The sequence below is a fragment of the Podospora pseudopauciseta genome, chromosome 6, assembly GCF_035222475.1.
Source record: "Podospora pseudopauciseta strain CBS 411.78 chromosome 6, whole genome shotgun sequence".
In the NCBI taxonomy this organism is placed as follows: domain Eukaryota; kingdom Fungi; phylum Ascomycota; class Sordariomycetes; order Sordariales; family Podosporaceae; genus Podospora; species Podospora pseudopauciseta.
In genome coordinates this window covers 3,365,578-3,380,386 of record NC_085895.1, presented here as the reverse complement: position 1 = coordinate 3,380,386, position 14,809 = coordinate 3,365,578, and the positions used below count along the sequence as shown (strand labels likewise).

Below are 14,809 nucleotides of genomic sequence, written 5' to 3'. Positions count from 1 at the left end.
GACCGCCAAAAATTCTTGGAGGACCCAGAAAAAAGTTATCGCCGTCGCAAGAGACAGAAGCCGACCTGGATTGCGACGACCGACGACAACCTTCTTGCCGCTGTCCATATCATCACCTCACAATGTCGCCCTCCGCTGCTGTCACCAAGACGGCCGAGACCACGGTCCCTGTCAACCCTGACCAGACCCTTAAGGCCTGCAAGGCGCTTGTTGCCCACATCAAGAAGGCCGCCGCCGCCCCGCCCAAGGACGGAAAGCAAAACCTCCTCGCTGATGCCGAAACCACCGTCGCCGAGACTCCCGTCTGGCTCACTCTCACCACAAAGAACCACATTCACGAGAACAACCGTATGTCTTTATCCCTTGAGCACGCCCCGTCAATGGCATGAGTGGCCTCAAAGGAGGCTTTCGGCCATCGCGAGTCAAGCCGACGCTTGCACCAAGCGTCGATGATTCACTCACTCTTGGTTCTGTGCCCGACAGGCGCTAACAGTTCCCAGGCCTTCAGCCAGGAAAGATTGCTCTCCCCAACCCCCTGAACACCAGCGAAGAGATCAGCGTTTGCCTCATCACAGCCGATCCCCAGAGATACTACAAGAACGCCGTCGCCGATGAGTTCCCCGAGGAGCTTCGCAAGAAGATTGGCAGAGTCATCGATCTCACCCACTTGAAAGCCAAGTTCAAGGCGTACGAGGCCCAACGCAAGCTGTTCAGCGAGCACGATGTTTTCCTTGCCGACGACAGAATCATCAACCGCCTCCCCAAGGCGCTCGGCAAGACGTTTTTCAAGACCACCACCAAGCGCCCCATTCCTGTGGTGCTGATGGCCCAGCGCGAGAAGGTTGACGGCAAGCGTGTTGCTGTTCCCAAGGGGTTCATGGTCAAGAAGAACAAGCGCGACCCCACCGAGAATGCCAACGCCCGTCCCACCGCCGAGATTGTCAAGGAGGTCGAGAAGGCCATCGGTGCCGCGCTGGTGCATCTTACACCCTCTACCAACACCGCCATCAAGGTTGGATACGCTGGGTGGGAGCCTGAGAAGATCGCCGAGAACATCACCGTGGTGGTCAAGGAGCTGGTCGAGAGATTTGTGCCACAGAAGTGGAGCAACGTCCGCAGCTTTTACGTCAAGGGCCCAGAGACGGCTGCCCTTCCCGTATACCAGACGGACGAGTTGTGGTTGGACGAGAGCAAGGTTGTTCCCAACGGCCAGGAGGGGTCCAGCGCTCTCCCCGGCAAGAGGGAACAGAAGCTCATCAAGGGCGAGAAGCCCAACATTGGCAAGAAGCGCAAGTCGTTGGATGCCGAGCCTGAGCCGGCTGCCGAGGAGGCACCGGTTGCCAAGGAGGACAGGCCAAAGAAGAAGGCCAAGAAGGTGCTGCCGGAGAGCAACGACGAGAAGCTCGACAAGGAGATTGCGGAAAGGAAAGCGAGGTTGAAGAAGCAGAAGGCGTCGGCCAAGAAGGCGGTGGAGGTCTAATTCAGGGATACCAAGGGTGAAATTTGGGGGCTATGTTCATGTCACTGGTGAATCATTGCTTGGAGTTTTGGAGTCATTTGGGCATTAAACTAGCAGGCTACAGTTGAGACGGTGCGCGATGGGTGCCTCGAGGCAAATAGATGGGCTTTGTGTTGATAGCTGATGATGGTTCAGTAATCTGATGTTGTTGTGCTATCTGTGTCTGGGTTTATCCAGTTGATCACTGCTTATCGTCCTGCACCTGTCACCTGGTGGACTGCCTTTGCTAATCCATCTTGGCTGCTGTCTCCAACCAAGGATCGCATTTTACCCCAATATTTATCACTTCGCACTTCGGAAAAGACAGTGGTGTTGCCCCGCTCGGGACACTTGATAGCCTGACCAAGCTTTCCCAGGTGGATGGTCACGCGCTTTAGCCTGACGCCTCAGGATTCCCAAATCAACTGCCGACGGCCAAAAGTGCACTGATAATGCTCTCGTAATCTTCTCCGCATCCAGCCCAGCGACAGCCATTTGGTACTATTCACCGACGCCAATGGAACACGTGGGATGCCCGAACCATGTTTCTTTGGTTTATTGCGGTCCCTCCATCCGGGACACGGCTTGGATCGAAGAGTGGTTGATAGCGGGTATGTTCGGGACCGTGGGGTGGTATTGATCCTGGCTTTGGGACGCCCGTTTTGCACGCCCAAACAGAGTCAGGATTTGTTCTCCATTCAACCATGGATCTGTCGGTTGTTTACCTGTAGGTTCTGAGGGGTTGGAAAGGAATGGGACTACCAAATCGTAACAGATTCAATGCCAGTCGTTCACCACTCACTTACTCCACACTCACTAGCTGCTCGGCCATGGGCAAAGTGCCCCATAACCGTCTCCGCAATCCCCAGGTTTTCCTCGCACTCTATTTTAACGTCCGACCGAACGAGCCACTGATTGGAGCCGTCCGTTCATGCATCCACCAGCTCACCCTCCTCGGACACCACTCGACCAACCAATCATCATGCTGGAGTTGGTGAAGGTCCAGATGTCTGTCGTTGGCTGTGGCTGGCCTTCAACCGGGGCTTGGCATCAAGTGTCCATGACCGATGGGTAGATCGGCAGATGACGGCCACCCCCCCTCCCTCTCCCCTCCTTAGGCGGCGGCCGGTTGAGAGAGATTGAGTTGCCTTATAGCTGGGGGTTTCCTTTTCTGGGACTACTATCACATAATATGTCTGCTGGAAAACCGCTTCCTCGGTTTCCACAAGTCGGGCTCTCGTATGCGTTTTCTACGCCTTCAAGACATATAACCCCCTGACTGAGCCAGACAACTTCAACAGTTGCACCTTGGTTCAGTTATTTCCCATCAAAAAAAAGGAAACATTCCCGCATTTTGGTCGGGGGTTTCAACACCAGCCCCCCACCTAAACAATGGGTGTCCTCAAACCCGACGAAGACTTGACCGGCCTCGCGCCAGCAAACCTCCTCCACACCATCACCACCTTTCTCACAGCGCACTACCTCCTCCTCACCCTCTCCTTCCTCTTCCTCCGCGCCCTCGTCAAGAGATATGCCTCCCCCCTGCGGAAGTACCCCGGTCCCGTCCTGGCATCCATCTCCCGGCTCTGGAAAGTGAAATCTGTCGCCTCGGGCCGGACCCATCTTGAACATATCGACCTCCACCGGAAATACGGCCCCGTCGTTCGCATCGCACCAAACGAAGTCTCGGTCTCGTCCCCCGAGGCGGCGAGGACGCTCCTGTCAGCAGGGAAGAGATTTTTCAAGACGGATTTCTACGGGGTCTTCCCCCCGCCGGAGAACCCTGATATTTTCACCGAAACGAGGGAGGACGTCCACGCTATGAAGAAGCGGGTGGCGAACGTGCCGTACAGCATGGCGGCGATGCAGCAGCTGTCGCCGTTTATCGATGATACCATCGAGCTCTTGGCGACGAAAATCAACAACCATATCGAGTCGTCGCCCGATGGAGAGTTTGATTTGGGGGATTATCTGCACTATTTTGCGTTTGATGTGCTGGGGGAGGTGGCGTTTTCGAGGTCGTTTGGGTTTTTGAAAGAGGGGAGGGATGTGGACAACGCGATCAAGACGATTGATAACAGTCAGACGTATAATGGGATTGTGGGGCAGGTTCCGGAGTTGGATTTTTTGTTGCGGAGGAATCCGCTTTGGCAGTTTGTGCCTTGGTTGAGTACCAAGAACGCGTTGATTACGAGGATGGCGCTGGAGGAGATGGGGAGGCGGCAGCCGTTTGATAAGGATAGGGGGGGTGGGTTGAGGGGCGGGGTTGGGGTGGATGGGAGGAGGGATTTGATGGCTAGTTTGATACAGGGGCATTTGAGGGATAAGGAGAGGTTTGGGGTGGGGGATGTTTTTGCTGTGGCTCATGGGGCTATGTAAGTCTCTCCTTGTGGGAGGATTTGTGGAAAGATTGCTAATTCGATGGTGAAATAGCTTTGCGGGATCGGACTCGACGGCGTCGACGATGCAGAGCTTCTTTTGGCATATTTTGGATTCGAAGCCGGTTTACCAGGCGTTGCTGAGGGAGATTGAGAACGCGGTGAACACGGGGGTTATCCCGGCCGAGGGGAATATCACCTGGAATCAGTCGCAGAGTTTGGATTACTTGCAGGCCTGTCTCAAGGAAGCGATGAGGGTGAGGCCGGCGGTGGGGCTCAACATCACGAGATTGGTCCCGCCTGAGGGTGCGGAGCTGGATGGACATTTCTTCCCTGGAGGCACCACCATCGCGGCGAACGGGTGGGTGCTACATCGTGATAAGGAGACGTTTGGGCAAGATGCAGACGATTTCAGACCTGAGCGGTGGTTGGAGGACGAGGAGAGGGCGAAGAAGATGGAGAGGTATATGTTTCAGGTAAGCACCCGTTTTTTTTGGTCGGCATTGTGCGCTGGGAGATGCTGATGTTTTATTCTCGATAGTTTGGGGGTGGAAGCCATCTGTGTATTGGGCGGAACTTGGCGCTTCTGGAAATCAACAAGGTGATTCCACGGTTGTTGAGGGACTACAGGTTTGAGCTGGCGCACCCGGGCCAACCGCTCAAGGCCAATGCGTCTTTCTTTGTGGTGCAATCAGGATTGGAGGTGTTTATCAAGAAGGCTTAGGAAAACCTTCCTTCGTGTGTAACTGGGTGTTGGAGGGGTTATGTGTACATATATGGTGTCGTTTTCCAGCGTATTAGTTGCCACCAACTGTTTCACCTGTATGCATGGCCCTTGGGGAAATGATGAGTGATCGGTATCCGGCACGAGGTCTGTACAACAGGACATACCCAGTGGGGAGGGGGGGTCGTGGAAATGGTCTGTAGAGCAAGACAATGTGGACATTGGTAGCCGCGCCTCACTGGGACATGTCTTGGCAGGAGATCACTACGATAAGCGGCCAACCACAAGGCCATGAGAAGCGCGGCCCCTCTATTCCTCTCAGCCCAAGCCTGCATTGACGGGGCGCGGAAGCGGCTGCCGAGGCAAGCAAACGCGCTTCTCCGTTGGTTGGCGTTTTTCTATGTTGTACTGTTGTTTGCTTTGGGGGTCCGTCCAAGGGTTTGGGAGAGGATCAACATCACACAAAACAGGGAATAATTCTGGTGGAGGGTCGGTCGCTGATCTTTTTTTTCTCTCCCCCAGCTTCTCTTTTCCGTCTGGTCTGATCAGTTTCACCCTCATTCTTTCCCGCACATGGTCTGGAAAGACGGAGAATTAATTGATGATGGCAATGGCGCTGCCAAATCTCCAGTACTCCGATCTGCCCGAGGCGGTTCACCGACAGCATGACTTCCCCGAGGTAGTCGCGGAGGATGCTCCCCAGGCGGTCGAGCGAAGAGGAGAGACGGCCAAATACCTTGCCTACGCCAATGTTCAAAACCTCGAAAGCAGCATCGACACAACCTCGGCCAAAGAACCTCCAGAACGACGCATCCTCGGCCTGAAGCGAAAAACCATTTTCATTCTGTCCATAATCGGCGCGGTCATTCTCATTGGTGCCATCGTGGGCATAGCCCTCGGCGTGACAATCTCCCAACGAAAATCCCCTTCCTCCCAAGAGATCAACATTGACGACTCCCTCTCCCCCAACGCCACCGACAACTCCCCACCAGCACCACCACCATCCCAACCCTCCATCAACCTCACCGCCCTCCCCTCCAACATCTCCCCCCTCTCCTCCCTCGCCTCAGCAAACTACACCGACCCCAAAACAAGCATCGTCCACCTCCACGTCTACTCCCAACTCCCACCCCCCTCCAACTCCCTTTTGGTGTCCATCTGGAACTCCACCGCCCGCATCTGGACAACATACTCCCTCTCCGCCCTCCTCCCCTCAACCTACGACCTCCTGCCCGGCACCCCCATCTCAGCATACGTGTACACCAACCCAGCCTTTCAAGCCGGCGTCATGGTCCTCACCACCGACCACGTCCTCCACCAATTCGTCACTTCGGATGTTACCATGAAGAACTGGCGACATGGTGGTGTGGGGCAGGGGGATGCTATACTGACGGTGGGGAAGGAAAACAAAAACTTTCAGGTTTTGAGACCGCAGTGCGGGACGGGGGAGGATTGTAAATGGTTTTTCCCGCCTAGTGCGGTTGGTTATCAAGACGGAGAGGGAACGGTGAGGGTTTTCAACATGAAGGTTATGAGGGGGTTTGAGGTGGGCAAGGGGAGGGAGGGGACGGAACTGGGGCTGGTGAGTTTGGTGAGGGCTGGTGGGGAGGGGGGGTTTAATGTTAGTGATATTTATTGGAGGGTGGTGTTTGTGCCTGAGGGGGGGAGGGAATTAAAGGGGTGGACGGCGGGGAAAGAGATGGTCGGGGGTTTTGGGGAGGGTGAATGATTTTTTTTTTTATTTCTTTTTCTGGTGGACTGATTGGGTTGAGAGGGAAAGCTGACATTGAACAGAGAGTGATTCATTGGGGGACATGCCCTCTACTCCGGCTTCGCATAACATGGCGGCGTTTTCGTACGACTTGGTGAATCAGATGATTGTGACGTTGGAGGATGGGGGAAGGAGGCTCGGGGTGAGGACGTTGGATGGGTTGGCCGGAAACAAATGGACGTTGGCGAGAGAGGAGGATGATCCGGCTGGGTTGGGGGATCAGAAGGGCGAGGTGCGGTTTACTGCTATCACTGGGACTCCGGAAAAGAGGGTGTTTGGCATGGTGAATGGCAATATCCATGAGTGGCGGTTTTCGAGCGGGAGGCCGAGGAGTTGGGAGTATGTGGGGAGGGTGTCGACTTCGCCTGTTTTGACGGGGTGACCATGGCATGAATATTGAAGGTTTGGATCTGTGTTATAGCGAGGCGTTTGGGATTGGGAGGTGAGGTTTTGTATACATCACAACTTGGTTATCATATCCGTGGTCATATGGTCGCATACATTCACCCATCATATTTTATCAAATCCAAGACACCCCCGCTATTCTCCCCCCCGCCCCCGGTCTGGGACTTGGTCTACTTATCTCCCCACGCACACATAATACCCCTCCCACAATTGGTCACAGTTGATCTGACAGAGGCCGCTCAGCAAGAGGTCGATGAATTCGGGTGTACAGTAGCGGTTGAGGTCATCTTCGCCACCTAAGGGTTCGCGACTTACGGATGGGTTGAGGTCGTAGCTGTTTTACTGTCATTAGCCTGTTTGCTCTTTCTTTTGATCCGCAAAACAGGGGGAACATACAACTGAAGCAGTGTCAAATTCGCCCTCGAGGCCAAGCTGCGGCAAGTGTCGTTCTGGGTAATGACGGCCAAGTTCTTGCCTATGATAATGCCGAAGAGCAGGTGGTCAGTAGGCGTTTTTTCAGGAGCATCTTCCTCACGCCAAGCCAAAGAAATCCATGTCTCATCCTGCCTGAGTTTCTCATTTCACTCACAGTTACTGGGTGTTCCGGGTAGCGTTGGCCGACTTCCACTCGGGGTTGTCGTCGTAGCCGGCGCCCTTGTGGTCGGCGTTCCGCATGTCCCGCTTGTGACGATTGCCGTGCTGGTCAACACCCTGGTCGAGACTGAGACACTGGTTAGAATAGTTGTCAGTGTCTGCGTTACCGGTACGACAGTCTGAACTGTTCTCGTGGTTGTTGTCGTGGTCGTGGAGGATCTGGTTGACGTGACGGTGACCTCCACCAGGTTGGTAATGACTGTTGTTAGCGTGGCGGTGACTGGGACTGTGGCTGTGCGTGTTACGATGCTAGTCAAGGTGAGGTCGACCGTTCGGGTCACAATGGCGGTGGCACCAGTGGTGAGAGTAGTGGTGGAGGTGACGCGAACTGTCTGGGTTGTAAAGGCCGTGGCCGGAACGGTGTTGGTGATGGTCCTGGTAGCAACGACCGTCTGTGGTACAGTGGTCGTAACAGTAGCTGTGTTGGTCTGGGAGACGATCGAAGTGCGGGTGACAGCTACAACGGACGTGACAGTGACAGTGACTGAAGCGGTAGGCCCCGGCGTGATGGGAGCACTGCTGGCAGAAGAGATAGCGCCGGCACCGCAAGAGCCAAAACCTCTTTGGCAGCCATCTGACAAGCAGTAATCAGCCGAACTACCGCAAAAGCCAAATTGCGAGCAGCAGTTTCCGAAGCTCGATCCGGTGCAGGTCACGCCCGAGCCACAAGTGCCATCCTGGCTGACGGTGAGGCGCACCGGAGAAGAAGAGGTAGGGGCAGCAGATGTCGTCCGTGATGCCGAGGCTGTAGGGCCACTGTCGGCAATTCCTTCGATGCAATATAAACCACCAGTAACCAGCTGCGAACAGCTCGTGACTGAAGGATTGAACCGGAGGAACTGAGTCACGGTGATGCCGGCGATCTCAGCCAGGATGGCACATGTGTCTCCCTCATAGGCCTCGATGAATCGAGTACATTCTGCCGAAGCCCCCGCAACAGCCAGAGCAGAGACCAGGAGGCCCCTGAAGATCGCCGTAGAAAGCATTGCACGTCTGACTACGGTCGAGAAGCCGCGTTTCATTGTTAGTGAACGGTGGGAACCCCTACAGCATACGATCGACATTTTGCACTTACATGGATACCTTGGCAAACGAGTTCCAAAGGGCCGGAATTGATCTACCGGGTTGGGAGCGGGATGTGGTAGGTGAAGAACTCACTTATGTGAGACAATAAGAAGCTGATCGTCCAGTCTTATAGCATATCCGGGTTCAACCTGCAGACCACCGGGTTCCAGCCATCCTACCGGAGCTGTACCATCATCAGCCACCCGCGAAATCGACATGTTGCACCGCACCGACAGATACCCATGGTTACCAGCGTTGATGGTCTGCTTGCACTTTACGAATTGTCAGCTCAGTGTTTGGTAACGGCCCCGGGCTGGGCTGCCTCTTGCTCGGCAGAGGGTATCGGGGTGAAGACGGGATATAAATATAGCACGACGTTACGGCATTGGCTCGCATATGGGTATGTTGCGGAGGTTGGTGCGAGGTAGAATTTATGGCTAAACGATTCCCGCCGAAAGCAATATCGGAGGGATCCGTTTTGTCGAGTAGCAAGAAGGCAGGCTAATATCGAGGTTGCATTCTGTCGCTTGACTCGAGCGATTTGGTCTCCATATTATGCCCTGACCAGGCTGGACCTGCATGACCTCTGAACCTGAGAGCTGATGGCAGTGGCATGTTGCATTCAAATATAAGACGCTGCCCACTCGGTTGTTAGTGTATCGTAACACGTCCGGCCTTCGTGCTCGTCAACAGTGTGGCCAGAGCATTCCAAAGCATCGGCAGTAAATCCGACTAGCGACAGTTCACACTGACTGTTCCAGAGCCAAAAAGATGAGAACAAGTATCCAATTTCATTTCCCAAAAAGAAACGGTCATCCTGAGGGTATCGTGCACAACTGCTCCCGAATATCGTTTCCAGAGATGCCAATAAAATACACACGAACGTTGACAAGTACATAGAAAAGTAGTGGGTATCGGGAGAAAACAAAAGAAAAAGGTCTCATCCTGGGTCCTGTCGCCTTCTGATTACAAATAAGCTCTGCGCTTGGGTGTTGGCATCAGATCGACTTCCCTCTCAACGGTCCGGAGTGAGGTATTGATGACGTATTTGATTCAATCTCTCAGGCCCCTCGCCATCACGGCCTCCTTGCTGGTCATGGGCGTCGAGTTGTCTTCGTGGCTACGTTTGCACTTTTGGCATTTCCCGCCCGTCTCTTTGGGGTGTGGGATTTGGGCGCCGGTGACTGGACAGATGTAGACTCGCTTGCTGTATGGCTGGTGCATCTGAAAGCAAGAGGGGCATTCTTTGTCGGGTCGTCGAGAAAGAGTGTCTATTCTGTAGCCTGTATTCGGGCATATGAAGACAGACTGCCAGATGATGTCGTGGGCGGCCTGGCAGTGGGTGCAGAGGCCGAGAGGGTTCTCAAGCTCCTCGCCCGTGTTGGGGCAGAAAAAGGTTGCCTGAGAGACAATGTTAGTCATGAGGGTGCGGAGATTGAAGAAGAAGATATCGGATCAAAGACCCACCGGCACACTGGATTGCTTTTGTCCCATGATTGCTGGTGATGATGCTCCTCCTCAATCGGCGGTTATTTGTTGGTGGTGAAAGATAAAAGGTTTGTTCGAGGCCCGTCGTTATTTTGACATTGTGATGACCCAAGTGCTCCGCGAGGCAAGGTCAATCTGGAGCACAGCCGCCCGTCTTACCCGATTTCGGATGCTGCGTGACGTCGATTTAACGTTGGCAATTTGCCTCTGGTGACTGGTGAGCAGGCAGTCGACATCAGATGGAGGAGGTCCAGAGGTCTAGAGGTCCAGACTGCAGACGCGGAGGGTTATATAAAACCAACGGGAATCCACAGGCAAGCAAGCAAACCAAGCAGCAGATAAAACCCGGGGTATCTCTCCGGCCACGTGCGGGCCAAGGGGAGCTTCGCTGGGAACGGCATCTTCACCGAGAGGCTCTCTTTCTGCGGGCGGCTGGTGGCAGGGTTCAACGGATGACATGAGACAGGTTCTCGAAGAGCACTGCAGGCCAAAAGTGCAGTGGATGTAACACTCCTTCATTAGGCTATTCCTCCGCCTGTCCGACCGCGGGCCCACTCGGCCGATCATTTCTCTGACTCTGATTTGACTTTGACAGAAACTGTCAAACATTGTTGCGCGCGGGGGGGAAGGGGGAAGCCCAGAGAGGAGAAGACGGGCGGGAAAAGAGGGGCCGATGCAGCAGTGAAGGAGTGGAAGGGCGCGTTTGAGTGCCATGTGGTAGGTAAGCACCGAGGCATTTCATGCGTTGAGATAGGCCAGAGCGGAATTCCAGACGTTCGAAATATGGTTCGTGCATCTCCAAGAAACGTCGTCGTAGTCTTGGCACCATCCGGCTGGCTTGGCAATGCTGTGTATAAGTCCGAGTGTCAAATGACCAGGCGAGTCTTTGTCTCCTTGTCTTGGACACCTGCCTGACTGAGATAGGATGGGCCAGCATGTGGTGACATGATGCTGCAGCGTGCTCGTAAAAAGCAATCACTAGTTCCGGGTGTAGTGCGCCACAAAAACGTGTGCGAAACGTGGTTTGGAGGACGCTGAGATGCGATCTCGACTGGGCACTGAAGGTGCTGCATGGTTTGTGCGCTAGCGCATGCCTCCGGGGCAACGGAATCCCCTAATTGGGCCGCCTCAGGGATTATGCTGCTGTAGACGGTGGTCTGTGCGGGAAACATTGCAGCACTGCCCTGCAACCAACACCATATCGTTATCTAATACCCAACACCCCACTCCCGCTCTGCTCTGCTCGACCTCTTGCCCTGCCCGTGGGATATGTCGGATGTGCATTACGAGAACGGGATGCATGAACTGAACCGCCACCCTCCCCCGCAAAAAGGCGGTCAATTGTTTCTCCTCGGGGCATCAACCTGGTTCTTGGAATCTGGACCCTTTCGTGGAACTTTGGAACCGCTGGATGCTCGCTCCTTGGCACCAACGGCTGCTCTTCCGAACCCCCCGGCTCCATCTGATCGAACATGGCGCCGTATCGACGGGCCATCCCGCCCCTCCGCCAGTGTGTTAGTATCAGAAGCAAACTCCATCTACATCATACGTCATGTTTCTCTGGTGCCAGCCTTATTAGTTGTTTTGCCCCTCTAATGTGTGGCTTTCCTCTTTTCAGATATTAGCCTGTACCGTGGGAGACACCTAACGACAACACCATGGAGAGAAACCTTGCAACCACACTGAAAAAGCCTATGCCCGAGGTGGAGATGAAGTACCAGAAACACACACTCCAAACCAGGCTCTCGGAACATCGCCAAGGTTCCATCTACCACACTTGAGGAGAAGAGAAGCTTTTGCAATTAGACTGGCGGACAATCAATAGATTCGCGTAGACGGGCCGAGTCGTGGGGCAACTATCGGCTAATTTGTCACCAATATGTTCAGATCACGTACTTGCATCTCCCCAACCCGCACCTCCGGTGTCCGCCTCGGCCCTCCCGGCCGAAAAGGAATGAACCCCCTGTCATTTCATCGACATAAAATGTCGAGGTTGACACCGAGATGTCAGACCTCCACCTTGACTCACCCGGCCACGAAACCTGTACCAAGCCATCAGCTTCAAAGATGCGTTGGTCAACGACAATCATATTTCTGGCCACGGCTCTGGCCCCCGGGGCACAGTGTCTGTTCACCGGGGGTGGTTTGACCATACTGTCACAGAACAATCTTGACGGTGAGGTCTTGTCGGATCAAGATGGAGAGTGATATCACTGACACCCGAATAGGTGCCGAAAATGACAAGTCCGCCGCCATCCTCATCAACCAGCCCAGTCCCAACTATGCCGCCGCCATGGCCTGTCAGCTGCTCGGAGAAGAGACATGGGACCCTAAGAAGTCCAAATTCACCACCACGTTGGCAAAATCATTGCCCTACCAAGCATACCTTGGAGTGGTCCCACGGGACCAGCTCTACTGGGTTTCCAAGAGCAACCCCAACGCTGATAAGTGTCGGGCCATTGATGCCACAGGCAAGACTCGCAATGTTGATTGCTCCACCGAGTTACCTACCCTCTGTTCCCAGTCAGCCCGAGTGTCCAACCAGACCGTCGATGACACCCAATCCAACTGGCAAGTCCAGCAGTTTGTTGGTTCGAAACTGGTGACCGGTTACCGCGACCTACACGCCTGGAAGTTCCGCGGCCTGCGCTTTGCCGACCCACCGAGGCGGTTCACCTACTCCAAAGTCGCCAATTACGGAGAGGACGGCGAGATTGACGCCACCAAGGCCGGAGCAGACTGCTCGCAACCCATCGGCGAAGTCACCAGTGGCAGCAGCGAGGACTGCCTGTTTGCCAATGTCTGGACGCCTTACCTGCCGCGTATGGCTGGCCAAGATGCCAAGAAACAGTTGAAGCCTGTCATGCTATATCTCTACGGCGGAGGCTTGACATCCGGTTCTGGAAAGAATCCAAACACGGATGGAACCAACCTTGCCTCGAGGGGCGATGTCGTGGTGGTGTCTGTCAACTACCGCGTCGGCTCGCTTGGTTTCTTGAACCTGAATGATGATGTCCACAAGGGAAACTACGCCATCTCAGACATGATTACTGCCTTGGAGTGGGTCAACAAGTACATCAAGTACTTTGGCGGTGACCCGAACAAAGTGACCTTATTCGGAGAGTCTGCAGGTGCTTTGGGCACTCATGTCGTCCTCAGTTCGCCAAAGGCAAAGGGTCTATTTCACCGTGCTATCCTACAATCCAACCCAGATGGATACCCAAGCCCGGAAAGGCCTGTCACCCCTGCCATTTTCTACGACACACTGGCCCACAACTTTGAGACGACCACCAAGAACGTGTTGAAAGACGCCGGCTGTTTGGATGCAAAAGACAAAGTTGCCTGTCTCGGAAAGCTAAGCGGCTTCGACCTCGTCAACCTGCCGACCAACGCCTAGTAAGTCCACTATTCCGCTTCCATTCTTCTTGTGTCTTTGCTCACGAAACCAGCGGTATCGTCCAAGACGGTCTCTACCTCACCACTCCAACCCTCAACTTCACCTCCACTCTGGCCTCCAAGATTCCCGTCATGCTAGGCATCACACGCGACGAAGTCGGCGTTATGATTGACGACCCCCCGGCCCCCAACGCAACCTTCATCCAGTACTTCAACACCGTCGCCCAGAAGCACTTTGGCCTCCCCGCCAACTCCACCTCTTTGTTCTCCCTCCCGGCGAGCACTCTCGCCCTCCAAAACAACGAAGCCGCCATACTCAACAGCACCATCTCCCTTCTCTCCTCGTTAATCTTCACCTGCCCCTCCCTCGCCAAAGCCTATAGCGCCTCCCGCCACGGCACCTTCAAAGACACGTACTATTTTGTCTTCAACCGGACCTACCAGATGCCAGGGTACTCCCGTGATTGGTGTCGACCTCCTAGCACCAACGGGTACCCTAAGGGGATTTTGGATATGGAGTACTACAAGTGTCATGCGGGGGAGCAAATGATTGTTTTTGGGACAGAGGCAAGGGGAGGGTTGCCGGATAGGGATGGTAACGACTTTGCTTTTGAGCGGTTGGTGGTTGATTACTGGGGGGCGTTTGCGCGGTGGGGGAAGCCCGAGTTTGGAAAGGGGTATTTGGAGGTGAGGGGGTTTGAGGGGACGAGGAGGGAGGTGGAGAGGTTGGGACGGTGGGAGGGTGTGGATTGGAGGCGGCCGAAGGCGAGGGTGTTGCAGTGGGGTGGAAGGGGGGGGATGGTTGGGTTTGGGGAGTTGAGTGGTTTGTGTGCGAGTTTGGGGGTGGAGTTGACTGTGTTGGAGGGTTGAGATGTTAGGTGTTGGGAAGTGGCTGATTGGCATAGGCTTTTTGCTGGTTTCGGAAGAGGGGTTGGAAGGGCGTCACAAAGAAATACGGCTCTGGTTGCTGTGACACAGCACTTGAACCATGTTTTTGGCTGGAATAATAGGAAAATCGCCCGGAGTATGATTGTTCGCAACTTGGGCTTTGCCCTGTTCGGTGTTACGTTCTGGAGTATAATAACCATAAGATGGGATGTAACACCTTTGTGGGGTGGTAAGTTCCGGTTCTGCATGTAAGCCGATGACATCCTTCCGACTGACCTCGATTTGACCAATAGTATAGCTTCGTTGCTGATCCGATTTGTCTCGGGTAGTGCCAGCCTTTTACCAGATCAAGTGAGACATAGCCGGGGTACCGTGACCTGGTATACGCGAACAAGCGGAACCCTCAACCTGCTGGAGAACGTCGACAGAAACAGGTTCGATGCTAGATGGTGTTCCCTCAAGCCTTATCAGCAATGCCATCTGTTGCCGCTCGTCACATCTCACATTCCATCTCTCACCCTACGCATAATGTGGCTGTCTGT

The 14,809-nt window shown here is 54.4% G+C and overlaps 7 protein-coding genes across 7 annotated transcripts; 5 read left to right on the top strand and 2 right to left on the bottom strand.

Annotated features, from left to right (window-relative positions):
* Positions 1-18: 18 nt before the first annotated feature.
* CIC1 (proteasome-interacting protein cic1) lies at positions 19-1,480 on the top strand (the record flags this gene model as incomplete). The annotated part of the gene is made up of 2 exons (XM_062905034.1): positions 19-348; positions 501-1,480. Exons 1-2 carry the CDS (start codon positions 123-125, stop codon positions 1,478-1,480), a joined length of 1,206 nt encoding a protein of 401 aa, XP_062763371.1. The 5' UTR covers positions 19-122.
* A 1,410-nt stretch (positions 1,481-2,890) lies between these two features.
* On the top strand, positions 2,891-4,734 carry QC763_000080 (uncharacterized protein; the record flags this gene model as incomplete). Its single annotated transcript, XM_062905036.1, has 3 exons — positions 2,891-3,873; positions 3,932-4,352; positions 4,418-4,734. The coding sequence occupies 3 exons, from the start codon at positions 2,891-2,893 to the stop codon at positions 4,598-4,600; spliced, it is 1,587 nt and encodes a 528-aa protein (XP_062763370.1). The 3' UTR covers positions 4,601-4,734.
* Positions 4,735-5,128: 394 nt separating this feature from the next.
* Positions 5,129-6,914, top strand: QC763_000085 (uncharacterized protein). Its single transcript, XM_062905039.1, has 2 exons — positions 5,129-6,309; positions 6,395-6,914. Exons 1-2 carry the CDS (start codon positions 5,202-5,204, stop codon positions 6,751-6,753), a joined length of 1,467 nt encoding a protein of 488 aa, XP_062763369.1. The 5' UTR covers positions 5,129-5,201; the 3' UTR covers positions 6,754-6,914.
* A 13-nt stretch (positions 6,915-6,927) lies between these two features.
* Positions 6,928-8,416, bottom strand: QC763_000090 (uncharacterized protein; the record flags this gene model as incomplete). The annotated part of the gene is made up of 4 exons (XM_062905040.1): positions 6,928-7,001; positions 7,092-7,110; positions 7,173-7,251; positions 7,366-8,416. The coding sequence occupies 4 exons, from the start codon at positions 8,414-8,416 to the stop codon at positions 6,951-6,953; spliced, it is 1,200 nt and encodes a 399-aa protein (XP_062763368.1). The 3' UTR covers positions 6,928-6,950.
* A 1,132-nt stretch (positions 8,417-9,548) lies between these two features.
* QC763_000100 (uncharacterized protein) lies at positions 9,549-11,071 on the bottom strand (the record flags this gene model as incomplete). The annotated part of the gene is made up of 2 exons (XM_062905041.1): positions 9,963-11,071; positions 9,549-9,896 (listed from the first exon to the last, which is right to left on the bottom strand). Exons 1-2 carry the CDS (start codon positions 9,987-9,989, stop codon positions 9,549-9,551), a joined length of 375 nt encoding a protein of 124 aa, XP_062763367.1. The 5' UTR covers positions 9,990-11,071.
* Positions 11,072-11,274: 203 nt separating this feature from the next.
* Positions 11,275-11,764, top strand: QC763_0098160 (uncharacterized protein; the record flags this gene model as incomplete). The annotated part of the gene is made up of 2 exons (XM_062906362.1): positions 11,275-11,497; positions 11,609-11,764. Exons 1-2 carry the CDS (start codon positions 11,456-11,458, stop codon positions 11,762-11,764), a joined length of 198 nt encoding a protein of 65 aa, XP_062763366.1. The 5' UTR covers positions 11,275-11,455.
* A 223-nt stretch (positions 11,765-11,987) lies between these two features.
* Positions 11,988-14,249, top strand: QC763_000110 (uncharacterized protein; the record flags this gene model as incomplete). The annotated part of the gene is made up of 3 exons (XM_062905043.1): positions 11,988-12,159; positions 12,212-13,379; positions 13,433-14,249. 3 exons carry the CDS (start codon positions 11,988-11,990, stop codon positions 14,247-14,249), a joined length of 2,157 nt encoding a protein of 718 aa, XP_062763365.1.
* Positions 14,250-14,809: the final 560 nt, after the last annotated feature.